The sequence below is a fragment of the Coregonus lavaretus genome, assembly GCF_964263955.1.
Source record: "Coregonus lavaretus genome assembly, contig: HAP1_SCAFFOLD_6086, whole genome shotgun sequence".
Taxonomy (NCBI): Eukaryota; Metazoa; Chordata; class Actinopteri; order Salmoniformes; family Salmonidae; genus Coregonus; species Coregonus lavaretus.
Genome location: NW_028159523.1, coordinates 1,755 through 27,374, shown reverse-complemented (window position 1 = coordinate 27,374; position 25,620 = coordinate 1,755). Strand labels below are relative to the sequence as shown.

The 25,620-nt window shown below is 42.8% G+C and overlaps 3 protein-coding genes across 3 annotated transcripts; 1 reads left to right on the top strand and 2 right to left on the bottom strand.

Moving 5' to 3' along the window:
* Nucleotides 1-1,560: 1,560 nt before the first annotated feature.
* On the bottom strand, nt 1,561-2,913 carry LOC311122767 (uncharacterized protein; the record flags this gene model as incomplete). The annotated part of the gene is made up of 1 exon (XM_084197090.1): nt 1,561-2,913. The coding sequence occupies one exon, from the start codon at nt 2,911-2,913 to the stop codon at nt 1,561-1,563; it is 1,353 nt and encodes a 450-aa protein (XP_084053216.1).
* A 4,622-nt stretch (nt 2,914-7,535) lies between these two features.
* LOC311122766 (homeobox protein AKR-like) lies at nt 7,536-13,346 on the top strand. The gene is made up of 3 exons (XM_084197089.1): nt 7,536-7,822; nt 9,595-9,827; nt 11,537-13,346. Exons 1-3 carry the CDS (start codon nt 7,807-7,809, stop codon nt 12,215-12,217), a joined length of 930 nt encoding a protein of 309 aa, XP_084053215.1. The 5' UTR covers nt 7,536-7,806; the 3' UTR covers nt 12,218-13,346.
* Nucleotides 13,347-19,065: 5,719 nt separating this feature from the next.
* Nucleotides 19,066-25,367, bottom strand: LOC311122765 (disks large-associated protein 1-like; the record flags this gene model as incomplete). The annotated part of the gene is made up of 4 exons (XM_084197088.1): nt 19,066-19,284; nt 21,846-21,998; nt 24,182-24,273; nt 24,946-25,367. Coding segments are annotated over 4 exons (886 nt in total), but the record flags the coding sequence as incomplete, so codon positions are not given.
* Between the last annotated feature and the right edge of the window lie 253 nt (nt 25,368-25,620).

Genomic DNA, 25,620 nt, shown 5'->3' with positions numbered 1-25,620 from the left:
GGATGGTGTATACCATGTGTATCCTGTAACCTGTATATAATACTAATAAAACGTGAAACTTGTCATTCATATACAGCGTATTGCATTGCAGTGAATGAAGTGGGTGGAGTAAGGAGTCACAAGTACCCTGTATTAAACGTGTTTGTCAGCACAAGAGACCAATTTAAGTTTCGCAGACACTATTGAATAACTCCAATTACATATATTAGTATTTTACTAAAAGTGTATTTCTTAAAATATAGCCTACACAATAGCTTTCAACATACCAGTATTGGTGTAAACGTTCTAAAGAAATGCTGGTATAATTAATACAATATTACAAATAAAAGTACGTCAAATTACCCATTTATTTTGTCAAAACTAGTTGCAATGCAGTGAGAAAAGAAATCCGCGATCGTGTTGCCAGCATAATATCCTGCTGCTAGGAGAACGGTAATTCTGTCCTGACATGGGGGAGTAGCCAGGAGGCTACGTGCATAAACGTTCCTTTGCACATAGTGTATGCGTATTGATGCTATGTGTAGGCTAGGCTACTGTCTACCTAAATACCACGCGAAATTATAATTAGTTGTAAAGATAATTCGACTTCATAGCCTACTTGGGCATGTTTCAATCAATCCCGTGAAACAAATCAATTGAGGGGTCTAATACGCCATCTAACGGTTGTGCAGGGGAATAAAGCAAAATATAAACCCAGCCATTTGTATTTGTATTGTATTGTTACTTAATAATAATAGCAGCCGAGATTGCCCCTATTACATGTCTAGATAGAAAGTGTGTGTGTGTGTGTGCGCGCACTGCGGCGTGTGCATTATCTTGCATGGGGATTTAAATAATGTCAATGTAAGACAGAAAGTCAAATGAACACCAAAAGTGTTATTTCAAATGTTTGTTTAAAAACAATGTTGCTCTTTGTGCTCCAAGCACCTCACAAAGGCATAAAGCTTAGCAACACAGCTTAGCTGTTAAAAGATCATGTAATAATACAAAAATAATTATGGCAATGAACCGGTCAAAAACCTAATAAATAGTCTCCCCTAAGTGCTCAAACATAAAACGCATTAATGTAGCCTATAGGGAAAAAACACACAATCTCCTTCAAGTGTCACTTTTGGCATTTAGACTATTTACAACACAAATATCAAAATATAACAAGTGCACTGCACTTCAATTCGGTTACAATACAACACTTTGAAAAATACATGTTGAAATCACACACACACAATTAAAGTGCAATCGATTTGGGGAGAGAGAGAGAGAGAGAGAGAGAGAGAGAGAGGAGAGAGAGAGAGAGAGAGAGAGAGAGAGAGAGAGAGAGAGAGAGAGAGAGAGAGAGAGAGAGAGAAGGTATGAGCCCAGGGTGAGTCGTGAGCTGGGCTGTGAGGAGCGCTGTCCTTAGCACAGGGGCCAACAGGGGCCCCAGGTGCTGACTGAGGCCCTCTCAGACCTCAGATGACAGAAGCTCCACTACTATCAGCAGAGATGATTGGCCCATTACGTAACAGCTAGCCTACTGTAACATAGTAATATTTCAATGCAGCAATCCGATAACTATTGGTTTCAAATGTGACCATTTTGTTCGATGTACATTTTAGACAGTGATGCTGCCATCGACTTGGCCAGCTCTTCGTCCCGTTTCCTTTGCATCTGAGAATGACGGAACCAGTCGTCATACTCTGGGTTGGCCACACACCTGTCCAGCAGGACATCATAGTGTCCGTTACTGAGCCAACTCAACCAGACAGCGGGTTTGGACGAGTCCTCTTCCCCCAGGTAGTGCACCATGGTCGAAATCGTGGGACTCACCAAGCTACCTCCAGTGGTCAGGTAAATGTTCACATTCAACATCTGACTCATCGCCAGAAGCTCCGGATAGCCCGCCCAGGCGCCGTCCTGCGCTGCGTTGATCAAGAACTCCCCGACATCTCCCTCAACGATGGGGTTAAACTCATCCAGGTGGTCGGCTATGTGGTGCATTGTCTGATCTCTCAGCTCCTTGTGCATAGACTGCTCTCCATAGGTGGCTTTGCACACCGCCCTGTACAGACAGTTGCCGTCAGGGATTATGTGGAATCTGTATTTGTGTGCCTTCTCCTGAAGGTATTTATTCTGTTTCTCCACTTCCGCTATGTAACGCGTCACTTTGTCGCTGTCACATTTTTCTGCTTCTCTCGGTGGAGAGGGAGGGGGCTCCTGTAGGACATGGAGCTCAAAGAGCTGCGCCTCGCCAGATGGAAAGTCCAGGTCTGCGCATTCACTGTCATTTATATTATCCTGGGTCGCCAGGGCCTCCATGTTCCGATGGCGTTTTGGGCTTACAATGTTACTTGTAACTGTTTTTCCTTCCCCATTTGCCATGTTAATTCTCTCCTCACAATTTCTGCAACTTGGTCCATCGTTCTTGTCAATATTTATCAGGTTATTTTCACTTTCCACGTTTTCACAATCACTGAAAAAATCCCCTCTACCTCTCAAGTGATCAATGAAGTCCACAATCAAGTCTGTATCCAAATGATCCTCTCGGTCACGCGGCTGAATCAGGACATCTTGTGAATATGAGTCTGACGGATCCCGTTTGGTTTGGGTCTCCTTTATGATGTGCACTGGAACTGATCTCTCAACTCCGTCAGGCCGACGAATTATTATCTCTGCGGTAGAAGTGTAGTAGACTGGCTTCATGGAAGCAGCCTCGTAAAATGAAAAACCAGCAGCAGGCATGTTTGCAGTAGATTGCGTCTCTCCTACCGTATTCCCGTTAGTGTCTGCTGGAGTAGTCCTAATCGGTTTATTATTTGCAGAGGAGCTCGTTGTTGTTCTGGACAAATGGTCGGTAGTGGTACCACTTGTGATAGTTATCGAAACTTTGCGAGAGGATCCGGGATAGTGTGTCAAAGCACTGCTGTACAGCTGCATTTTGAAAGACTCGCCTTTATACAATATGCTGGACACCAAGTGTTACGGAAAGATGACAACAAAGGCTAAAAATACAACCAGTCATCAACAACAGCTAAATTGTAGGGTACGTTTCCATGGATCCACGGTCTTGTTCCCGCTGTCACACATAGGGACCGAGTTTAGCCATCTTGCGTCAGCGCAGTTTCCCTAATTTTAGAAAGGAAAAGTGTAACCGGACCTTCTCCACTTCATCCTACCTCATTGCCAACAGTTGAAGTAGTTGTACGTAGAGCAGTAATGACCACAGCGAGGGAATTAAAAGGATTTGATGACAGCACACTCTCGGAACTTCGCTTGCCCAAGTCCGCGGCGTCAAGGGCGGCGTCGCCATTCTGGAATGCGCAAAGCGTGCCAAAAGCTACATCACGGTTACGCGCAGGGATCTGCGCAAAAAACCCTCACAAACCTTATTACTTCTTGAGAGTAAAGTGATGTCCCGTCCTTAAAATTATTGTATGGCCTTTTTGTTGGATTTTATTGGATTCAATACAGTCTAATGTATTTTCTATCCATGCGCCTTTTAGTGGTTATTTGCCAGTGTAGGCTACTGTCTGTGCGTAAAAATGTCAGTCATGTTTTATTTCTGTCTGTTTTCCAAAATATAGAAAATATGTGAAAATATATGTGAAAGATAATCCGTTATGACACTATTATAACACCATGTCTTTCACATTATATAATTTGCCATCAATACGTGGATGACACACTAGGCTATATGATAGATCTGTAGCAGCCTAAATATTAGGCATATGTGATCTGTATTATATGACCTGTATTGTGTGACCGAATGAAACGACATTCTATGATGAGGCTGTGAGGTTTTGAAATAGACATGACTCATCTCACAGAGAGGGGTAGATCTCCATTTCAACCAGCTCACATTTGTCATTGCATGTCAACTAAAGGAAAAGCCTGTGGTTGATCCATTTGATATTTATAAATAGGTGGATCAAACTCTTATACCCAAACTTTCCTGTTAGGCATGCTTATTCAATGGCATGTGTAGTTTTGAGGTAACCTGTTTCCACATCTGGTTGTGCTCTGTCCTACTCCATTGCTGTCTGGAATGACAATGGGTGACAAGGAATAGACATGATAGCACAAACAGACTGGCACTCAGGCTAGTTTTGAGGCCTTGTATTTTTTCAATTCTGATTTCAATGTATTATTTTAAACACCTAAAGCAGGTATAATAATAGCAGATTTAGCAGACGCTTTTATCCAAAGCGACTTACAGTCATGCGTGCATACATTTTTTATTTTTTTTGGTGTATGGGTGGTCCCGTGGATCGAACCCACTACCTTGGCGTTACAAGCGCCGTGCTCTACCAGCTGAGCTACAGAAGACCACGTATGCAAACTATACAAGATTCATGTATTTTCTGTAGGACTATATGTCTATGGGGCAGAAAAGCCCTCTAAACAAATGAGCATGCATCGAATTACATCCAATTTAGTATTTGGTATGCCTATGTTGTTCATTTCGAAAAACGTAACACTGAATATTATTCAAACGAAAAGTGCATTGTATAGTTATCGCCAGCAGAGAGCAGCCCTGTACTTTATTTGTGCTTTTTCACGACGACGTGATCATGTACCCAGTATTCTGGCATGTACTGTTATGCAGGTGGAAAAAGTACCCAGTTGTCATACTTGAGTAAAAGTCAAGATACTTTAATAGAAAATGACTCAAGTAAAATACTAGTCTGAAATGTAATTGCCAAAATATACTTAAGTATCAAAAGAAAAAGGAATGTAGTGGAGTAAAAGTAAAACGTGTCAAAAATATGAATAGTAAAGTACAGATACCCCAAAACGGTCATACTTGAGTAAAAGTCAAGATACTTTAATAGAAAATGACTCAAGTAAAATACTAGTCTGAAATGTAATTGCCAAAATATACTTAAGTATCAAAAGAAAAAGGAATGTAGTGGAGTAAAAGTAAAACTTGTCAAAAATATGAATAGTAAAGTACAGATACCCCGAAAAACTACTTAAGTAGTACTGCAAAGTATGTTTACTTCGTTACTTTACACCACTGCCGTTATGTACCATAGCGGGAGGCATGGGCTCTTTAAAAATAGTGCAGTCCCCACACAATGATTGGACACAATGGCTGCGTTTACACAGGCAGCCAATTCGGATATTTTTTTCACTAATTGGTCTTTGGACCAATCAGATCAGCTCTGAAAAGAGCTGATGTGAAAACATCAGATGTGATTGGTCAAAATACCAATTAGAGGACAAAAAGATCAGAATTGGGCTGCCTGTGTAAACGCAGCCAAAGTAGTACTCTGACCCATACTTACAGAAAGAAAATCAATAGTAACAAATTGTGTTGAATAGGAATAGGGGTGATACCCTTTCACTGTGTTCCCTTCCATGGCCCCTCCGCGGGACAGCCTAATAGGCCTACAGAGTATATTGGTTCCTGGGTAATCAATTATTATCTCATATATATGCTATAACATATCCACACTTGGAGTAGAATGAGTAGGACTGACATAGGCCTACCCTATCTCCTTGGAGATACATGCACTATGCCCGATACCAACTACACTACATGTATGTGGACACCTGCTTGTCGAACATCTCATTACAAAATCATGGGCATTAATATGGAGTTGTTCCCCCCTTTGCTGCTATAACAGCCTCCACTCCTCTGGGAATGCTTTCCACTAGATGTTGGAATATTGCTGCAGGGACTTGCTTCCATTCAGCCACAAGAGCATTAGTGAGGTCGGGCACTGATGTTGGGCGATTAGGCCTGGTTCGCAGTCGGCATTCCAATTCATCCCAAAGGTTTTCAATAGGGTTGAGGTCAGGGCTCTGTGCAGGCCAGTCAAGTTCTTCCACACTGATCTCGACAAACCATTTCTGTATGGACCTCGCTTTGTGCATGGGGGCATTGTCATGCTGAAACAGGAAAGGTCCTTCCCCATACTATTGCCACAAAGTTGGAAGCACAGAATCTTCTAAAATGTCATTGAATGCTGTAGCGTTAGGATTTCCCTTCACAGGAACTAAGGGGCCTAGCCCGAACCATGAAAGACACCCCCAGACCATTATTCCTCCTCCACCAAACTTTACAGTTGGCACTACGCATTCGGGCAGATAGCGTTCTCCTGGCATCTGCCAAACCCAGATTAGTCCGTCGGACTGCCAGATGGTGAAGCGTGATTAATCACGCCATAGAACGTGTTTCTAGTGCTCCAGAGTCCTATGGCGGCGAGCTTTACACCATTCCAGCCGACACTTGGCATTGTGCATGGTGATCTTAGGCTTCTGTGACGCTGCTCGGCCATGGAAACCCATTTCATGAAGCTCCCGAAGAACAGTTCTTGTGCTGACGTTGCTTCCAGAGGCAGTTTGGAACTTGGTAGTGAGTGTTGCAACCAAGAACAAACAATTGTTATGTGCTTCGCGCTTCAGCACTCGGCGGTCGAGTTCTGTGAGCTTGTGTGGCCTACGATTTCATGGCTGAGCAGTTGTTGCTCCTAGACGTTTCCTCTTCACAATAACAACACTTACAGTTGACCGGGGCAGCTCAAGCAGGGCAGAAATTTGAAGAACTGACTTGTTGGAAAGGTGGCATCCTATGATGTGCCATGTTCAAAGTCACTGAGCTCTTCAGTAAGGCCATTCTACTGCCAATGTTTGTCTATGGAGCTTTGCGTTGACACATTATTCGTTTGAAAACACACTGACCCACATTCACCGTAAATAAACACACAAGTGAAGAAGTGTGTGTGCATGTACTGTAGTACACAGTCTGAACACATGGGCCGTTGTTTTGCAATGCGGGCTAGATATGTAGCTTAAAATGTAATGAAATGGCCAAGATCCTATTGGAAGACCAAGTGAGAATGATACAAAGGCAGAACATCCAAACCATGTAGACAGCCTACAGGGAGTCGCAGACACAGCTAAAACAACAGTTCCACCATGGCCAATAGACACCCCCTTTGTATGTCACTCATTTTGAGCACCTTCTTGAACGGAAGACGATAGGCTAGTACTGGGAATGCAGCATAACTTTTATTGATGTATTTAAGCAATCACTCTCAAATGCTATTCGAAAATATCAGTGCATGCGTAAAATCACATTGGCAGTCCTTTACGGTTGACATAGGATAATATCCCTGTTGACAAATTGACAACCATCACATTTGTTGTATAATGCATTAGCTGATGAAATAATTAATATGCTAATGGTCTCTGCTATTTATGAAAACATGGACACAGTAAGTGATACAGGAGGTAGGAAAGCCAATTAGAGAAGCAAAGTCCGAAATAGCCTACTAATGACAAGTAACCTAATGCTACGGTTGTTGTTTTGAACATTGTGCACTAAAACTGCTGCAAGATCTGCAATGCCATTAGCTTCCATTCGCATTTCAATTATATTCATACATTTGTAACATAAAAATAGAATATATTCTAACGGTTGATCTGTGAGATTGTGTTCATGTCAATGCAAATGCCATGCTGTCAGAGATTTGTGCTCTTTCCTCTAAAGTGGGAGGATCTTTGTGCGTTGAGTCACGCAGCTGTCAAAGATAGCTGTCACCCAGTTTCGTGATCAAACACACATTGAATGAGAAAGGTTTCGCCAAGTCGAGCAGCAGATTTCAGGTAGCCTACTCCTGGTTAAAGTATTACGTCTCAAACAAATGAAAAAGCCGACGAACGGTTCTACAAACAAAAAGAAATCCATGAACAAAACCATTTGGAATATACGTGTGGAATATCCTGAGAAAAAGATCTGCCACTAAAGGAATACAATTCGAGAAAAAAATAGGTTACTGCGCTCCTCTCGTGGCCAACGTGAAAAGGGGTTTTTTGACGGACATGAAGACAAAAAAGGGTAGGTATTTTATTTCATCCGCGTGCTGATTGTCACATTTTCGATAACATGTCTGTATCAAATATATTGAGTGAGATGGAGCATAATGTATTTATCAATGCAAGCCATGCAGCCTATTGTTTCCGCTCCAGACAAAACACTTGTTTTTTTTTCACGTGCTGGCGGGCTGTCAAAATTGAATGGTTTGTGTGTGCCTTTTGATTCAATCTGTTTCAAATTTAAGGAGTTGTTAGCTTTAAAGGTTGCCTAGATCTAGACATTTACTAAATATCATAACCACTTTGTTATACAATAGTGTTAGATACTGGAACTGTATAGCGGACTCTGAAAACTTAGTTCATGATGAACAAGTTTCCAATGGATAATTCCTTTAGGGTACATCTAGATTGTGATTGCCTAAATTAGAGGGCCTCTAAACCCTTACGTCGCCACACATTTAGTGAATTAAAATGTATCAAGCTCATATGAAGTTTCCTCTGTTAGTTTGGCTGCTACATTGTTTCCTTTTCTGTGTAATATTGTTTCGAAATTGAATCTTATTAAGTTATATTAGGGAGAAACTTGTAAAGTTTTCAGCCCTAAATTTAGAGCCACAACGTTCAAATCCTGACCTCCTTTGTGAAGTTGCTGTTTACTTTCATTCTGCGAGGCTGCTCTCTCGCAGTCTTCGACCTCGTGTTACAAGATCACACAATAGAACTTCTTCTACACGTTGTTTAAACGTAGAAAGTCCTTTGAGTTGAGTTTACAAAACACTCAATTCACTTGAACATGAGTAGTAGACTTGACTTAAGTAAGAAATTAGTGGTTACGCTTTCAGAAACGTTGACATTATAGTAAAATAATTGTTCGACGACCAAGATTCTTTTGTTTAGTCTCGAGACGCTGATTTGCAACAGGTCCCCCTCCTTTTCCCTCACCCAGGGCCGACGTAATTACCTCATTCCAACTTCAGTAGTTTCTTATCCATTTCCCACCACTATGCCAAAGACGGATGACTGATATCCCTTTATTATATTGACATGGTTTCATGCTCCAATTCAAGACATTACAGATGTTTAGTTTTTGAAATGTAACTGCTAAATGTAGTCAAATTGCTAAAAAATAATGTTGCCAAAGAACGTTTGATTTTAAATTGTTTTATTGCCAAATAAGAAATATGTTGTCCTGACATTAAGGTTGTGTCAAAACATTATGTCAAAGAATACAAAAATAAGAGGTTCACATGAATGTAATTCAAATGGACTACAGATGTTCTTATAGCCTTGGAAATCCCCCTTAATAACTATTTCAGTTGTCTTGAGTCCTGCAGTGGCTTCCTGCACTGTCAGTTTTGAAACATGAAGAGACATTTTGCTCAGTACAGTAGGCCAGCAGTATTTGTCAAGGCAGGTTTTATAACTGACAAGCATCTGAGCAGCCTGCCTTTGTGACGTCTCTCCCCTCATCTCCTCCCCTCCCCTTTCTCCCCTCCCTCCCTCCCTCCCTCCCCCTCCCTTTCTCCCCTCCCCCTCTCCCCCCCACCTCCCTGTTCCATGAATCACATGGCTGAACTTGACAGCTTGCTTCTGACACATCAGCTGCCTCCGCTATATAGCTAGTGTTTGGAACAGGGCTGGTGTAAGGAGGGTGACAGAGGGGTAGACAGACAGACACCGACCTACAGACAGACAGACAGGCCTACAGACAGAAAGACCAGTGTTTGGTTGGCATAACAAGGGGAATTCTGACTGACATTCTCTCACACATACATTCCTCTCCGCCATACACAGGCATGATGATGTTGTCTGGTAGTGAGACGGACGACGAGGACAGCATGGACTCCCCCCTGGACCTGTCATCCAGCACGGGAGGTAGCAGTGGGAAGAGGAAGAGGCGTGGGAATCTACCCAAGGAGTCGGTGCAGATCCTCAGGGACTGGCTCTATGAACATCGCTACAATGCTTACCCCTCTGAACAGGAGAAAGCCCTGCTCTCAAAGCAGACGCAGCTCTCCACACTGCAGGTAGGCTAACTAACGAGCCGCATCAATCTAAATACATCTTTCTGTCCTATCTTCCTTGAAGTGATCACAGATTTAAATTGGTTGGATTGGTGAATGTAACCTTGCTTTCACCCATCTTGTCACGTAGAGCTATGATTTTCTCAAGGAAATTAGGAAGGAAGGATACATTTCTGAAGTATTCAGAGGGTGTTCATAGTTTTACTACCTGATGACTAGTAGGGCTGCAGCATGCATGACAGCTAGTGGCTGGAAACACAATATACAATGACCTTGTGTTGCAACGTCCTGTCTCGGTTTTATGACACGTAATGCACTAATATGTAAACAAAGAGAGCGTGACACATGGACAATAGGGGCGGCAGGTAGCCTAGCAGTTAGAGAGGAGAGCCAGCAACTGGAGGGTTGCCCGTTCGAATCCTGGGTCCAATGGACCACACTGGCGGGAAGTGAGCTGGCAGGGTTGCTGGTGTCAAATCCTAGATGCTGTTGCCTGCCATTGTGCCCTTGAGCAAGGCACTTAACTCCACCGAACAACAGCTCCCCGGGAGCCCAGTGTGGCAACCCCCCACACCTCTCCAAAAAACCTGTATATTTATGTGTGTCTTTCGGAGGGGTTGGGCCTTGTGTGCAATTGACCAATACAGTTATCTTAATCTTAACAATGAACAGCAGGCAGCAGGGCCTTTCAAGGAAGCTTGACTTTGCAATATTCTCTCTGATGAGACACGTCTGAAGTGAAATGGCATGATCTCCATCCCACATGGCACCCTATTCCCTATGTAGTGCACTACTTTTGACAAGGGCCCCACATGTTTTTTCTCATAGGGCTCTGGTCAAAATGCACTTCATAGGGAATAGGGTTCCATTTGGGATGCACACATGGTGACTAGGAGGAACCGAGCACTCTGAAACTCACTCACACTGCTTTGTGGTTGGTGTGGGCTTGGCTGCAACACTCACACAGGAATTTCCCTCCCTCCAGCCCTCTTCCAGCCCAGCTGTCTGGGAACAATACAGAGTCATTTACATACTAAGAGCTCTAGGCTTCGGTGAGCCATCCATGGCCGACAATAGGCTGGGACAGAGAGAGGGAGAGCGAGAGGGAGAGCGAGGACTATCTCTTTATCCACATGACAATAGGATTGGGAAGGGCAACAAGACCTTAGACCAAACTAGTGTTTCACACCATGATGGCTTTTAAAAGGCCTAGTTTGAGTTTCTTGATGAGAAAACCAGAAGTATCACAAATGACTTTTATGTCAAATTATGTTTTATAAAAGAATAAGCACTGTCTTTTATGGACATACATTTTCTTTAGATTAAAAAATAATATAATGTTAACATTAGTTTATGTGTAATTATTAGGTAGTGAACAGTTCGCATAACAAGAGCTTTAAAATATTGTCTATAGGTTTGTCAGAATATATACAATCAAGAGTAAGTTGTACAACCCCCACACATATGCTTATAGATGTTTCCGATAAGATGCATGTTTTGGGTACTACAGAAAAACAGCTGTGTCTTTGTCATTCAAATATGTTAACATGATGTAACCTGTTTTTATGTCAACATGTGAAATATGAAAGTGTAATTCCTTTCTTCCCCTCGTCTTCTGTTTCCCATTATTTTTTGTAAAGTATATTGAGACAACTTGTTTGTGAAACTATACTATATACTTAAACAAATGTTGATTTGCTATCCTCCTTCAGGTTTGCAACTGGTTCATCAATGCGCGTCGTCGGCTCCTCCCGGAGATGCTGCGGAAAGATGGTAAAGACCCCAACCAGTTCACCATCTCTCGTAAGGGCAGCAAGGGAGGCGACGGGGGCTTCTCTGAATCCAGCTCCCAGTCGCCCAAGCACGCCACAGCCGCCACGGGCCCAGAGGACAGCTACGACCAGCGGGCGCTGCACCCCTCCAGCTTCGAGGCAGGCCTCCCTAGCCCCAGCGTCCTGCAGAAGGCCATATCGTCCCCTAAGATGTCCCCCTCCTCCTCCCCGGGGCCTGCCACTACAGTGCCCCCCCGGCCCTCGGTCATCTGTCACACCACTGTCACCACCACTGCCATGCAGAAACAGGGCTCCAGCCCTCCCTCCTCCCTCTCCTGCTTACTCTCCAGCAGGAAAACAGACCACAGTAGGGCTGCAGAGCTGCTGCATTCCACCACAGAAGCACTGGGGCTCTTCAGATGCCAGGAGGAAGGGCTGGGCGCCTCGGCAATGACCACCACCATGGAGGGTAACCTGAGCCCCCAGAGTGGGCTCTTCAATACCCCTCCCCCCACCCCTCCAGACCTCACACAGGACTTCAGCGGCTTCCAGCTCCTTGTGGATGTGGCCCTCAAGCGGGCGGCAGAGATGGAGCTGCAGGCTAAACAACTGGTGTCTTAAAGAGAAAGTGGCGGGAAAGAGATGTTGTCCCTAATGGAACTCCTAGCATGAGTTTAGTGGCTTCAGTGACTGCGCAACAAACACAACACAAAAAGCCGAATTATTTCTTATTTTTGGTATACAAATCATAAATGATGATTGTTTTTGTACAAAACTGTATCAAGGTGCCTTTGCTGTTAGTTCTTTTTTTATTTTGTCATATATACGTGTATCTATGTGTGTCTTTTTTGCAGACGGGACCAAAAAAATATTGACAGACAAAAAAAAAATGCTGGCTGTCTTATAACTTTTCCTATGGATTTTAGTAGAGCAAGGCATGAGAGCGTACAAGTGTTCTGCGGATGAAGGAGGGTGGTTCTCCTCTCCTCCACACAGACCTAATCCCCCGTGATGGGATATGTAGTTTCACAGAGCTATCCCCCCATGGGATATGTAGTTTCCAGATGTGTTTTACATTTCAGAGATCAGTTTGAGATGGCTCCCACTCGGCCTTTCGCACAATAGGGCCGAGTTAGGGTCCCCATCTCATCTCAGTGTCTTAAAACATACTTTGCTCTTGGCATCGATGATGAACTTTATCACTACTGTAGTAAGTGTTCTGTGTTTTTTCATGATAAGGGTATAGTTTTTGTTGGACTTTTTTTATATCTTTCCTTTTGATATTTTAAAAGAAAGTAAACCTCTCGTTTTGGTTTTGATTAAGCGTTTTCCTATACCGAGGGATCATTCAGATGAACAATGTAGCAGGTTCCTTGTCTGAGCCTTCCTCCCCTCCTCACTTCGTGGGCTGTCCCAAATGGCACCCTATTCCAGATATAGTGCACAAAATTAGTACAAAGTAGTGCACTATATCGGGAATAGGGTGCAATTTGGGATAGCGACGGCCAGTGAATTTCAATTGGAAGAATAACACTAAGATTTGTTTTGCATTTGTGATGTCACCAGCAGCGGAAACAATAGAGCATTTTCTAAATCACCAAAAAGCGTTTTATGTACAAAAAAGGACCATGTTTGTGTATAGCTAATGTGACATAACGCCCAATGATGTGATTTATTTTCATACTGTGCAATGTTTGTGGCAAATAGGGGTCACATATGGGATTTAAATAAAGTTTTGTTTTCTACATAATTTGCAGTTTCACTGTTAAACTCTCCCCATTTATTACCTACATCAATCATCTCTACGGCAATTTCTCGCTAGAGTCACGTAAAGGCAGTAACGCAGCGCTGTACAGTGATATGTGCTCCATCAAACATGCAATGTCACTACATGAAGAAAAAAGGTAGATGACAGAAATAGCTCTTTGTGTGTGTGCATGTTTCTACAGGCAGTCTGTCTCTCTGAGTCATTCTGTCTCATGAGTCTATCCTGAGACATTCCTACGTATGTGTTTGTGTGCTAGGTTCACCGGAGCTCCCGCCATTAGCATAATCCTGCATAAATTAGCGTGGGCAAACCGCAGACGTCAACGTTTTTCTGCCAGGCAGGGTTTTGTGTGTGGATGTGCCTCAATACACTTAAAGCAGCCAGGGTCTTATTCATTAGTGCATACCGTAGCAAACGATTTACAACGGAAAATGAATCCAAATTTCTCTTATTGGACAAGTTCAGGTAGTCCCTCCTTGTTTCAGTCCGTTTCCTTTTGTTTGGTGGCAAGTGAATACGACTCAGATTAAGACCATGTGAATCCTGGCTATTTGTTGTCTTTCAAGGCTGCATAGCTGTTGCCTGTGTCGCCAGTACAATCCTATGGGCACGGACTCAATTGACCTTACTAAGATTGGTTCGCTACTCTGACAATCCCTCTCGCATGCACAGCTTTGTTGCTGCACTGGCCTGTTCTAGTATTTCTTTACTACAATAGGAAAACTGAGTATAAAAACAGAGGTCAATTGTCCGAATATTGTCCTTTGTTCTGAATAATTCTGATTGTATATCATTGGAATACCTGGGATAGGATAAAGTAATCCTTCTACCCCCCCTTACCCCTCCCCAAAAAAATAAATACATTGTAAAGTGGTTGTCCCACTGGCTATCATAAGGTGAATGCACCAATTTGTAAGTCGCTCTGGATAAGAGCGTCTGCTAAATGACAAAAATGTAAAATGTAATTGGTGATCTCAGGCGTATGTACTGTATAGAATTTGACCTTTAATTCACCTTTACCACTGCATCCCAGCTGCATGACAGATCAGCAGTGACATACCGACAGCGGTGGTCTGATACCTCCCACCATGGTGCACGTCACTAATCAGGGTCATCACAGACCTCCAGCAACAGAGGCTAGATAGTGCTGCTGTGGAGGTGGAGACCTGGGTCATGTTCAGTAGGGAGACAATGTTTTGAAAAGGAGAGGTACTCCCTGAACTTGTCCAATCAGAATACAGATTTTCGGATTTCCTTTGCAAAATGTTTTGCTACGGTGTGCACTAGTAAATATGACCCTGATGGAGAAACCCAGGGCTGAGGAGGAGGGTGAAATCCCTGGCACCTCTCTTGGCTCTGGAAACTGAGGTCAGCCTGTGAATCTGAGCTTGATTGATGTGTGAGTAACAAAATCACCATACACTGGGTGCATCCCAAATGACACCTTATTCCCTATCGGCCAGGGTCAAAAGTAGTGCACTATAAAGATAATATGTTGCCATTCGGGACTAAGCCTCCATGTGCAGTAGGAGTGACGAGGCAAAATCAAGGCCACACAACTATGTAGTTATAGGGCCCACCTCTGCATGAGGAGAATGACAGTCTTTCTAACGATTTAAATCTGTCTTATTATGTTATAAGTGAAAACGTGCGGCGTGCATTTCAATAAACACAACTAGGTTAGCATATGATAATGGCAAGGTTTTTAATGGTGATCTATTTCCGTACCCGTGCCTTAACATCAACAGTGTAATAACATTAATTACAAAATGTATATCTGCCTAATATGTTTTTGATAGTTTTTACATTTACATAGGGAAACATTCATTTATTTACAAATCTTAATTTGAATGGTTTTATGCTTATACATGGACTACATTACAAGCATCCACCAGGATTGGTTGAAAAGTCTTTAGTTTGGCAATTTCCCACAATCCAACATTCTTTACCACTTCCTGTAATCACCCTGCAATGTCAGGGTTTTGATATGTTACTATAATAACCATAAATAACTTCATAATTTGACTGACATTTGAATTAATTATAATAAAAAGGTGAAATAAAAATATAAAGAGCATCACAATTCATATTAAATTACCTTAAAACCTAATGGGCAAAAAGGTATGTAACTATTGTTACCTTTTGAATATTCTCTCTAAAATAAATGTTTACTAAAAATACAAATATCATCACAATCAAATTGGACTTTTCTCTCTAAACTTCAGTCATGAACATGTTTCTCATATATGTGGATAGCAGGGATTTGTCCTTGTGTTAATAACAGTTACCCAATTTCACAAAATGCTAACTGTCAAACCAGTTTCAATATAATAATAATATGCCATTTAGCAGACGCTTTTAACCAAAGCGACTTACAGTCATGTGTGCATACATTTTTACGTATGGGTGGTCCCGGGGATCGAACCCACTACCCTGGCGTTACAAGCACCATGCTCTACCAATTGAGCTACAGAGGACCACATAATAGCACAATATAGCTTAACACCCACAAACCTTAAAAGTCTATAACCAAGACCACAGCCTGTGTAAGCAAATGTGTTCAAGATTGTCTCACCCATACGAGTAGCTGACTTCATATAAAGAAAATGCAAACTGATTGGAGTTGCAGAGAAGACGTAACAATGTCTTTTGACAAAGGAATCAATCATGAGAAGTTGATCTAAACCATTAAACCACAGACCTTCTGTAATGTTCAGGGATGCATCCCCAATGGCACCCTATTCCCTATAAAGTGCATTACTTTTGACCAGGGCCAATAAGGCTCTGGTCAAAGGTAGTGCACTATATAGGGAATAGGGTGCCATTTGGGACGCAAACCTGTTGACTGGGTTATTTACAGTATGAGACAAAGCCTTTTCCTGGGTTATGCACACACACACACACACACACACTTGGTATTTTTCTTCCCCTGAGGCTGATTTGTGCTCGACTATCACATTATAAATTAAGGCTGATTACTGAAACAGAATAAAAGGTCTTTCATGTCAAAGAGCAAAAAAGATAATAATCATAATAATCGATAAACACAGCATAAGGGCCTTGTCAGTGCATAATAATAATATTAATAACAAACAGTAATAATATTTTTCTGAGGACTAATACATAAATAGTGGATATAAAACACCATTAACCTTAAAACACTATTATTTTCATATTACTTTAAAATGGTTGCATGTCAGCTTGGATGCTGAGATGGTACATTGATGTAAGAAGAAAATAATTCCCACTGTCCCTTTTTTATAGAATAACAAAATACAATGTAATGTACAACAACGGAAACACTACATTAAGGTATCCTTTATAAAGGGTGCCTTAAAGTAAAGGAACATCAGTATTAGGTGATTTTTTTCTTAAGGATAAATTATATTCTCAGCACAACATGATAAACAGAATAAAATAAGTAAAAAACTACAAGAATGAAATGACAACATATCAATTAGCTCCTGTCAGCATGCGTATATAATGTGTAGCAATATGTTCTTCAGTTAATGTCTGTACAGGCATATATCGCTCCGTTGAAAATGATAGTTTGTTTAGGAAAGTACTAACAGTATGTCGATTCTGCTACGTTATTCACAGGTTACGTCCCAAATGGTACCCTATTCCCTACATAGTGCACTACTTTTGACCAGAGCCCTTTGAGCCCTGGTCAAAAGTAAGGCATTATATAGGGAATAGGGTGCCATTTGGGATGCATTCTGTACATAGTGAAAAGAAAGGCCTGTTTGGACCTTGAAAAATAGGAAGCATTTCAGAAACAACACTTTAACCCCGTATACTCCCATACACACTTGATACACACATACACCTGCTCTCACAGACACACACGCACGGGCACACACACACACGCACAGGCTCGTGAACATACATACGTGCGCATGCACACACATACTCACATACACATACACACACACTAAATCACCACTTTTATTCTGGCAGACCCTGCTTTCGCAGCACTGACCTCTCTCTGAGAGCTTGTCATGTGCCCACCTAACTCCATTCCTGACTGCCAGGCAGGATTAGCGCTGTCGACCCCAGAATCCTACCACATCTGGGGGTAGACAGATTGACGTGACACCCGGTGACCTATAACCCATAAAGATCAGACATAGAGTGCAGCAGAATCAAGCCACTGTTCCTGCAACTGGACAGACCGCATTTGGAAAAACAGGAAGAATAGTGTCATTGTCCGACACACACCGGCTTTCTTGTTTTTAGTTATTTTTTGGGGTTACTCTACAAAGACCTGTATTGGTTATTGGTAAATACTATGAATCACTACACTACTCCTTTTACCCAAATCCCATTTTATAAAAGGTTTGGATTTTACAATTGAAAGTCATTTTTGCACATTGATATTATTGTCTACGTTGAACACCTTCCGACTCTGTTGATTCAGCTACTGCACAAAGTCTCTCGGCTTTGCGGTTTTAAATACAATAACAAAACAATGTTTAATAAAAGTAGGTGGCTCCAATAGAACATCTAGGTGTTGGACTAAAATCATTGTATCAAAACCAATAATGGTTTCTTTGACTAAAATGCCTTTGTGTGTGATTTCAAAGCCAAGAGATATAGATCTGCTGTTGCCTAGATTTCAATAATAAGAGGCGAATGCTAAGTTATACTTAAGTGACATTTGTACTTAGTCTCCCATTGACATCAATGTATGACTAAGTGAAAATTCAACTTACATTGAATTGACTCCTAAATGAATTTAAAACTGACAGTTGCAATGGTTGCTGCTACATAGATGTATTGATGTATTGTACTGTCTCCAGAAGGTCTTAGATATGTCTCAGGTGTTCTCTCCTAACTACTCAAACAGGTTTAGGTCAATTACCTCTCTCGAGAACAGGTATGTGTGTGTGCGTGTGCTTGCACATGTGTGTATGTGTGTGTGTGTGTTATAAATCCTGTGACGGTAGCATCCAACAGGGGAGAGAGACTGGGTTTCTCTATAGTCTGCTGTCATTGTGTTGTGAGTCAAAATAGCAGCCTCACCCAGGGTCACCAGAGGAGAGAGGCTGGCTTTTTTCTATGTGGTGCACTACTTTTGACCAGGTAGTGCACAAAAGTAGTGGACTATTTAAGGAATAGGGTGTCATGTGGGACACAAGCCACTGTCTCAGGGTGTCTGACACCCAACAGGATTACCTAGTGTGCCCTGACAGTGCTCGGTCTATACCCACTAGTACACATCCCCTCCCTCCCTAACCCACCTTCTATTCAAATGAATCAGAAACATTATACATTATGCATCAATACTGTGGTACTGGTATACCTGTTTGGGTGACAACAGGCCTTTTGGTTGGTGGAACATCGGTAAGAAGAATTGGCATCACAAGAAGAAACATCTTTGGGAGTAAGGAGTGGGGGGAGCTACATGAAAAGCTGAAAGTTCAAGGAGAGGTTCAAATGGAGAGAAGAGGAAAAGTTAATAAATATACAGTATTCTCACTCCACCTGCTGCTGTGACCGTTTTTGTGGAAGTCAATAAACATGTGATTATATTACAAGCACCCTACCCTCGCCATTCATTGCAGATGAGTGTCTTGACAGTGTCACTCGGTGTGTGTGTGTGTTTGTGTGTGCGCCTTTGTAGGTGTGTGTGTTTGTGTGTGTATGTGTGTGTGCGTGTCTCTGGCTGTGTGTGTGTGTGTCTATGTCTGTGTGTGTCTCATAATCTGGTCTGGGCCTCTGGGATGTAGATCTCGATACTGTCTGCTGCGCTCTCGGTGACCGAGCTCTGTCGGACCGAGAGGGCCCGCTTGGCGGCCAGCAGGCGTTTGCGAGCCTCCAACCGCTGTCTCTCGGAGCTCTCCAGAGAACGGTCCCTGGCCAGGGGAGGGCGGCCCTTGTGGGGCTTCTTTGGCACTGGAGGGGCGAACCTTCTCTCCTGGATGGATGGGGGAGGACAAACAACTACAGTTACAGGCCATCCTCTGCCTCTGGCAGTAGGGGCACAACGGCAGCCATTTTGTGTGGGGTTAGAGAGTGCATGACTGACATGACATCAGCAGTTTGTTGGAGTTCGCATGGTGTGAGAGCATGCAACAGGGTTCACGTGAGTGAGGTTATGGTTGGTGGTGGTGCCGGCCATTTTGTGAGAGTGCACGGCTGTAGGTTTGGCGGCCATGTGCGTGGGGTAAGAGCAGCCTGCGAGGTCAGCTAGGCCCCAAGGTGCATGGCAGGTAGAGTGACTTCTCAAAACCCAGCTCACTGTCAACAACAAAACAATGACAAAACAAACCAAAAAACAACAGATAGGCAGTCACGTCAGGCAGGCTATCGCACAACATCACAACAATAAAATGACATGCATTACAACACCCTCATGCTACATTGAACCAAAATCTACAGTAACTGTGGACAATTAAAAGCTTGAAACGTATTTCAACAACAGTGAAAGTAGAAGCATGCAGGACCAATTTTATTTTATTTTCATTGTATTGTATTACTTCCACGCTTTAAAGGGATAGTTCACCCAATTTACAAAATGACATACAGTGCATTCAGAAAGTATTCAGATATTTTTTTTTACATTTTACATTTTAGTCATTTAGCAGACGCTCTTATCCAGAGCGACTTACAGTTTAGTGAATGCATACATTTTTCAGACCCCTTCCCCTTTTCCAAATTTTGTTATGTTACAGCCTTATTCTAAAATGGATTAAATTATTTTTTTCCCTCATCGATCTACACACAATACCCCATAATGACAAAGCGAAAATAATAATATAATATGATATGCCATTTAGCAGACGCTTTTATCCAAAGTGACTTACAGTCATGTGCGCATACATTTTTATGTATGGGTGGTCCCGGGGATCGAACCCATTACCTTGGCGTTACAAGCGCCATGCTCTACCAATTGAGCTACAGAGGACCAACAGGTTTTTAGAAATGTTTGCACATTTATTACAAATAAAAAACAGAAATACCTTATTTACATAAGTATTCAGACCCTTTGCTATGAGACTCGAAATTGAGCTCAGGTGCATCCTGTTTCCATTGATCATCCTTGAGATGTTTCTACAATTTGATTGGAGTCCACCTGTGGTAAATTAAATTGATTGGACATGATTTGGAAAGGCACACACCTGTCTATATAAGGTCCCACAGCTGACAGTGCATGTCAGAGCAAAAACCAAGCCACTACATTGAGTGGTCGAAGGAATTGTCTGTAGCGCTCCGAGACAGGTTTGTGTCGAGGCACAGATCTGGGGAAGGGTACCAACAAATGTCTGCAGCATTGAAGGTCCCCAAGAACACAGCTGCCTCCATCATACTTAAATGGAAGAAGTTTGGAACCACCAAGATTCTTCCTAGAGCTGGCCGCCCGGCCAAACTGAGCAATCGAGGGAGAAGGGCTTTGATCTGGGAGGTGACCAAGAATCTGATGGTCACTCTGACAGAGCTACAGAGTTCCTCTGTGGAGATGGGAGAACCTTCCAGAAGGACAACCATCTTTGCAGCAGTCCACCAATCAGGCCTTTATGGTAGAGTGGCCAGACGGAAGCCACACCTCAGTAAACGGCACATGACAGTCCACTTGGAGTTTGCCTAAAGGCACCTAAAAGACTCTCAGACCACGAGAAACAAGATTCTCTGGTCTGATGAGACCAAGATTGAACTCTTTGGCCTGAATGCCAAGCGTCACATCTGGAGGAAACCTGGCACCATCCCTACGGTGAAGCATGGTGGTGGCGGCATCATGCTGTGGGGATGTTCTTCAGCGGCAGGGACTGGGAGACTAGTCAGGATAGAGGGAAAGATGAACGGAGCAAAGTACAGAGAGATCCTTGATGAAAACCTGCTCCAGAGAGCTCAGGACCTCAGACTGGGACGAAAGTTCACCTTCCAACAGGACAACGACCCTAAGCACACAGCCAAGACAACGCAGGAGTGGCTTCGGTACAAGTCTCTGAATGTCCTTGAGTGCCACAGCCAGAGCCCAGACTTTAACCCGATCGAACATCTCTGGAGAGACATGAAAATAGGTGTGCAGCGACGCTCCCCATCCAACCTGACAGAGCTTGAGAGGATCTGCAGAGAGCAATGGGAGAAACTCCCCAACAACGTACTGAGTAAAGGGTCTGAATACTTATGTAAATGTCATATTTTAGTTTTAGTTTTTATTATACATGTTTGCTTTGTCATTATGGGGTATTATAAAAAAAACAATTTAATCAATTTTAGAATAAGGATGTAACGTAACAAAATGTGGAAAAAGTCAAGGGGTCTGAATACTTTCCGAATGCACTGTATTGGTGGACAAAAATGCTAAAAAGTTAGCATTTGGAGACAGTGGCCAGATGAACAAAACCAAAGCATGGATTGCTGTTGCATGTTATTCATAGATTGCTTACAGTATAACCAATATGCCATTTAGTAATTTGGGTGAACTATCCCTTTAAGGTGGATCTGGTCTATAGGGTCCACTACATTGAGTGGTACCTTTATTTCTGGGGGGTCCAGGGGTCTCCAGTTGTTGGCTTTGAGTTGGTGCAGCTCATCAAACTTCAGGCTGATGTTCTCGATGGACAGCTGCAGCATGTCCCAGAAGCCTGCTAGGTCCTGGGAACTGGGCCTCGGGTGGGCATTGGGGTTCTGGTACACACACAGAGTTTGAGTATAGAGTTTAGAGTTTGGACACTGAGGTTCTTGCATTTACATGGCACTACATAATTCTATGGCAGCCATGTTGGCTCCTCATATTCGGGTCGTCATTGAATTGCGCGGGCATTTGCGTCCCTCGCCTTTGTAACTATGAAAAATACTAAAATTAATTACAGTTACACAACATGTTTTGGTTTATATTGAACTGTTTATCAATGACAAAACATAATGCAAGTACGTAATTTATACTGCAAAACTTTTGTTTATGCATTGTTTAAAGTACTTAGGGTAAGCAAATTGGCTTGTCCCAGTAGTGATGTGTAGAGTATAGTGACATGTTTTGGGGATGTAGAATGTAAATGTAGGGAACTAACATTGTGAGGAAAATGATTAATCAAATCACTTTAGAAAATTATTTTAAAGGCCCAGTGCAGTCACAAATGTGATTTTCCCATGTTGCATATATATTTCCACACTATGAGGTTGGAATAATACTATGAAATTGTGAAAATGATGATATTGCCATTTTAGTGCCTGTTTTGGTGGGATGGCATTTTGGCCTGCCTAGTGACATCACCAGGCGGTAAATAGACCAATAAAAAAGAGAGTTCCAAACCTCTCTGCCAATAACAGCTACCCAGCTAGCACATTTGGTTCCTTGGAAGTTTTTGGTTTGACATTGGTTGTGGGAACAAAGCCATACTGTAAGTTTCCTGACTGGTGAAACTGAAAATGTTTTTTAAACATTTTGTCTGTTCTGGGAACGTTTATTTTTAGGTTGCAGGGAGGTTCTGAGAACGTTTAACTCTGCTTCCTTGAAAGTTTTCCTGTGAGGTTTAATTAACGCTCTTAGAACTGAAATGATAGGTTATTTGGAGGTTTTAGAATAACTTCCTTAAAACCTTTACTGAATGTTTCAATAAGACTTTTAATAACACAGATAGCTTATTTTGGGTTAACTTTTTTGAACTCCAAGCACTGTTAGAACACATGGAAATTCATTTCCTTAGTTAATTAGTCATGTGAACGCATTTTATTTATTGTGACATGGCATCAGTGAGATTTGAACTTATGATCTTCGGTTCTCTATCCATTGTATTAGTCTACTGCACCACCAGGATGGGAAAGGGAAAGGAAAGGGGGATACCTAGTCAGTTGTACAACTGAATGCATTCAACTGAAATGTGTCTTCCGCATTTAATCCAACCCCTCTGAATCAAAGAGGTGCGGGGGGCTGCCTTAATCGAGCTAGCATTCCATGTTTTTTTACACATGCAAATATATTTATTTTAGTCTATTCAAACAGACACCATTTCAAAGGAAACAAGCACTCATTAAGATAAGGTGTGGCCCATTAGTGGGCGCGGCCGAAACACCTGAACACCACTGGCATACCACACACCTCTGCACCTTTAAATGATTGATGACCTTAGATATGAGCATTTGTGGCATCCATTTCAGAAAATTTCTACATTTACCTACAATGTATCATTGGTGTAACCATCATTGGTGTTACTATTCCTACTTGTGACACAATGTTATCATAATGATACAAATGATTTAAAGTCATTAAGCTACCATATTAGTTGATTTAGAATGGGAAGATGCACCCAAATCCATATAAATAAATAAATATCAAGAATTGATTTCCAAAATGCTATGCCCAAATGCCATTGCAATTCAAGAACGATCCATTGACCAACAGCACTTCACAGAATTTTCAGATTTTTAAACAATGCTATGTAACTGATTGTATAGAATAAAAACAAGATTTCCAAATACTTATGAATGAATAAATGGAATGGTCAAAGGCGCTGACATGGCATCCATTCTAAAACTTGTCTGAACTCTCTAAACATATGGCTTTGCACAGGACAGTGTTGGACTTGGAACCATTCCCATTATCCTATCAGTATGTCATCACCATACTAGTCTGGGACTATTTCACCTTGTCCCTCCACACTTCAAAGTTATTATGCTTTGAGTGGTGAGTGGTGATAGACTAGAATCCTATTCAGCTAGAATTTGCATGCATAGCGGTGTTTGGTCTGACACTGAGTGTCAATTCTAAGCTTGTATAGATCATCGCATTATGTGACAGTTGGCTCTGAGGGGCCTGCTGACACAGTAGACTAATACTGCAGTGTGTGTGTGAATGTGTGTGTTTTACATACCTGATTCTCCTTACACAGCTCCCGAAACTGCTGGAACTTCTGAGACATAAGCAGCTGGGCGCTGCCTATTGCACTGCGGATCTTCCCTAGTACTGTGGAAACACACACACACAGACTTTGCCTTTGATGAGTGCAAGGCTTTAAATATGTGAAGAGTGGGAACTGGGAACCTAAACTGTGAATTTTGATGAGAAGGGGAATGTTTATCCTGCACACCAAATAAACAAACTTCCCACCATGACATATGAGTTGTGGATGTCGAAACCAGCATCACGTCTCAATACACGACCTCGACTTAACAGGGGGCAAATACACTGCAGAATCACTAGTCAGATGTGTGGCCGGACCCGTCCAGCAGCTAGCTCCCTATTGATGACTATGTCTGCAGAGGAGATAGCAGGCAACAAGCAGGCATTGTGGCTCGCTGCTATGAATGCCATGGCCGTGTCTCAAATGGCACAACATTTCCTATGTAGTGTACTACTTTTGACCAGAGCCCTATCGAGCCCTATCTGGGGAATAGGGTGCCATTTTGGGACTCAGAAAATTTCCTTCAGTCTGTTTGGGCATTTGGAGGACACAGCCAGACAGAGGGAAGGAGGGAGAAACGCAGAGATACAAAGAGAGGGAAAACAACTTATATGACCTTCACATCATCAACACCCCCCAATGCATAGCTTTTGCACCAGTTTGCACATATTTAGCTCAATGTTCTTGGGTTGATATTGTTTTGTATGTACGTGCACGTGTGTTGTCCCACTCACTCTCCTCCGGTAGCTCGTTATCCATCTCATCCAGTTCCATCTGTCGGCACCAGCCCTCCATGCGCTCCATCTCGGCCTGGAGAAGCTTAAGGAACCACCTCCCGTCCCTGGGACACATCAACCCCCGTCCCCCCACCACCTCCATGGGGTCCTCTACCTGGTCCATCCAGGGGTCTGGCGGGGGCAGGATGGATGGGTCCAAACCCACCTCGCCGTATTCCTCCACGGTCAGGGCGTGGTAGTGGTTCCCCGAGCCCTGGATGGAGACGGTGGAGGTGGCGGCATCCCGGGAGTGCTGGCGGGGCATGGTGGCTGAGTGGCGCATCACCATCTCTGGGGCATCGACGGGACAGTAGTCAGGGTCGTCTAGGTCGGCTTGGACCGCCGTGGTCACACTGTTGGACCTGGTCATCCTGCGGTAACTGGAAAGAGAACCACAGAACCACGGATTAGAGATCAGAGTTAGTGGATGTTGGGTTAATAGAAGACATGCAGGCTTAGTATATCAACACAGATTCTAGATCAGATCAGCCAGGTGTGGGGTGTTTGGGAGGGGTGTCATGGGGGCGTTTGGTCACCTGGCTGATTCAGAGGCGATGGAGCGTGGCCTCATCAGTCACCCTGCCCTGCTGTAGGGCTGAGTCTCACAGATAACACCCACCCACCCTCAGGGCC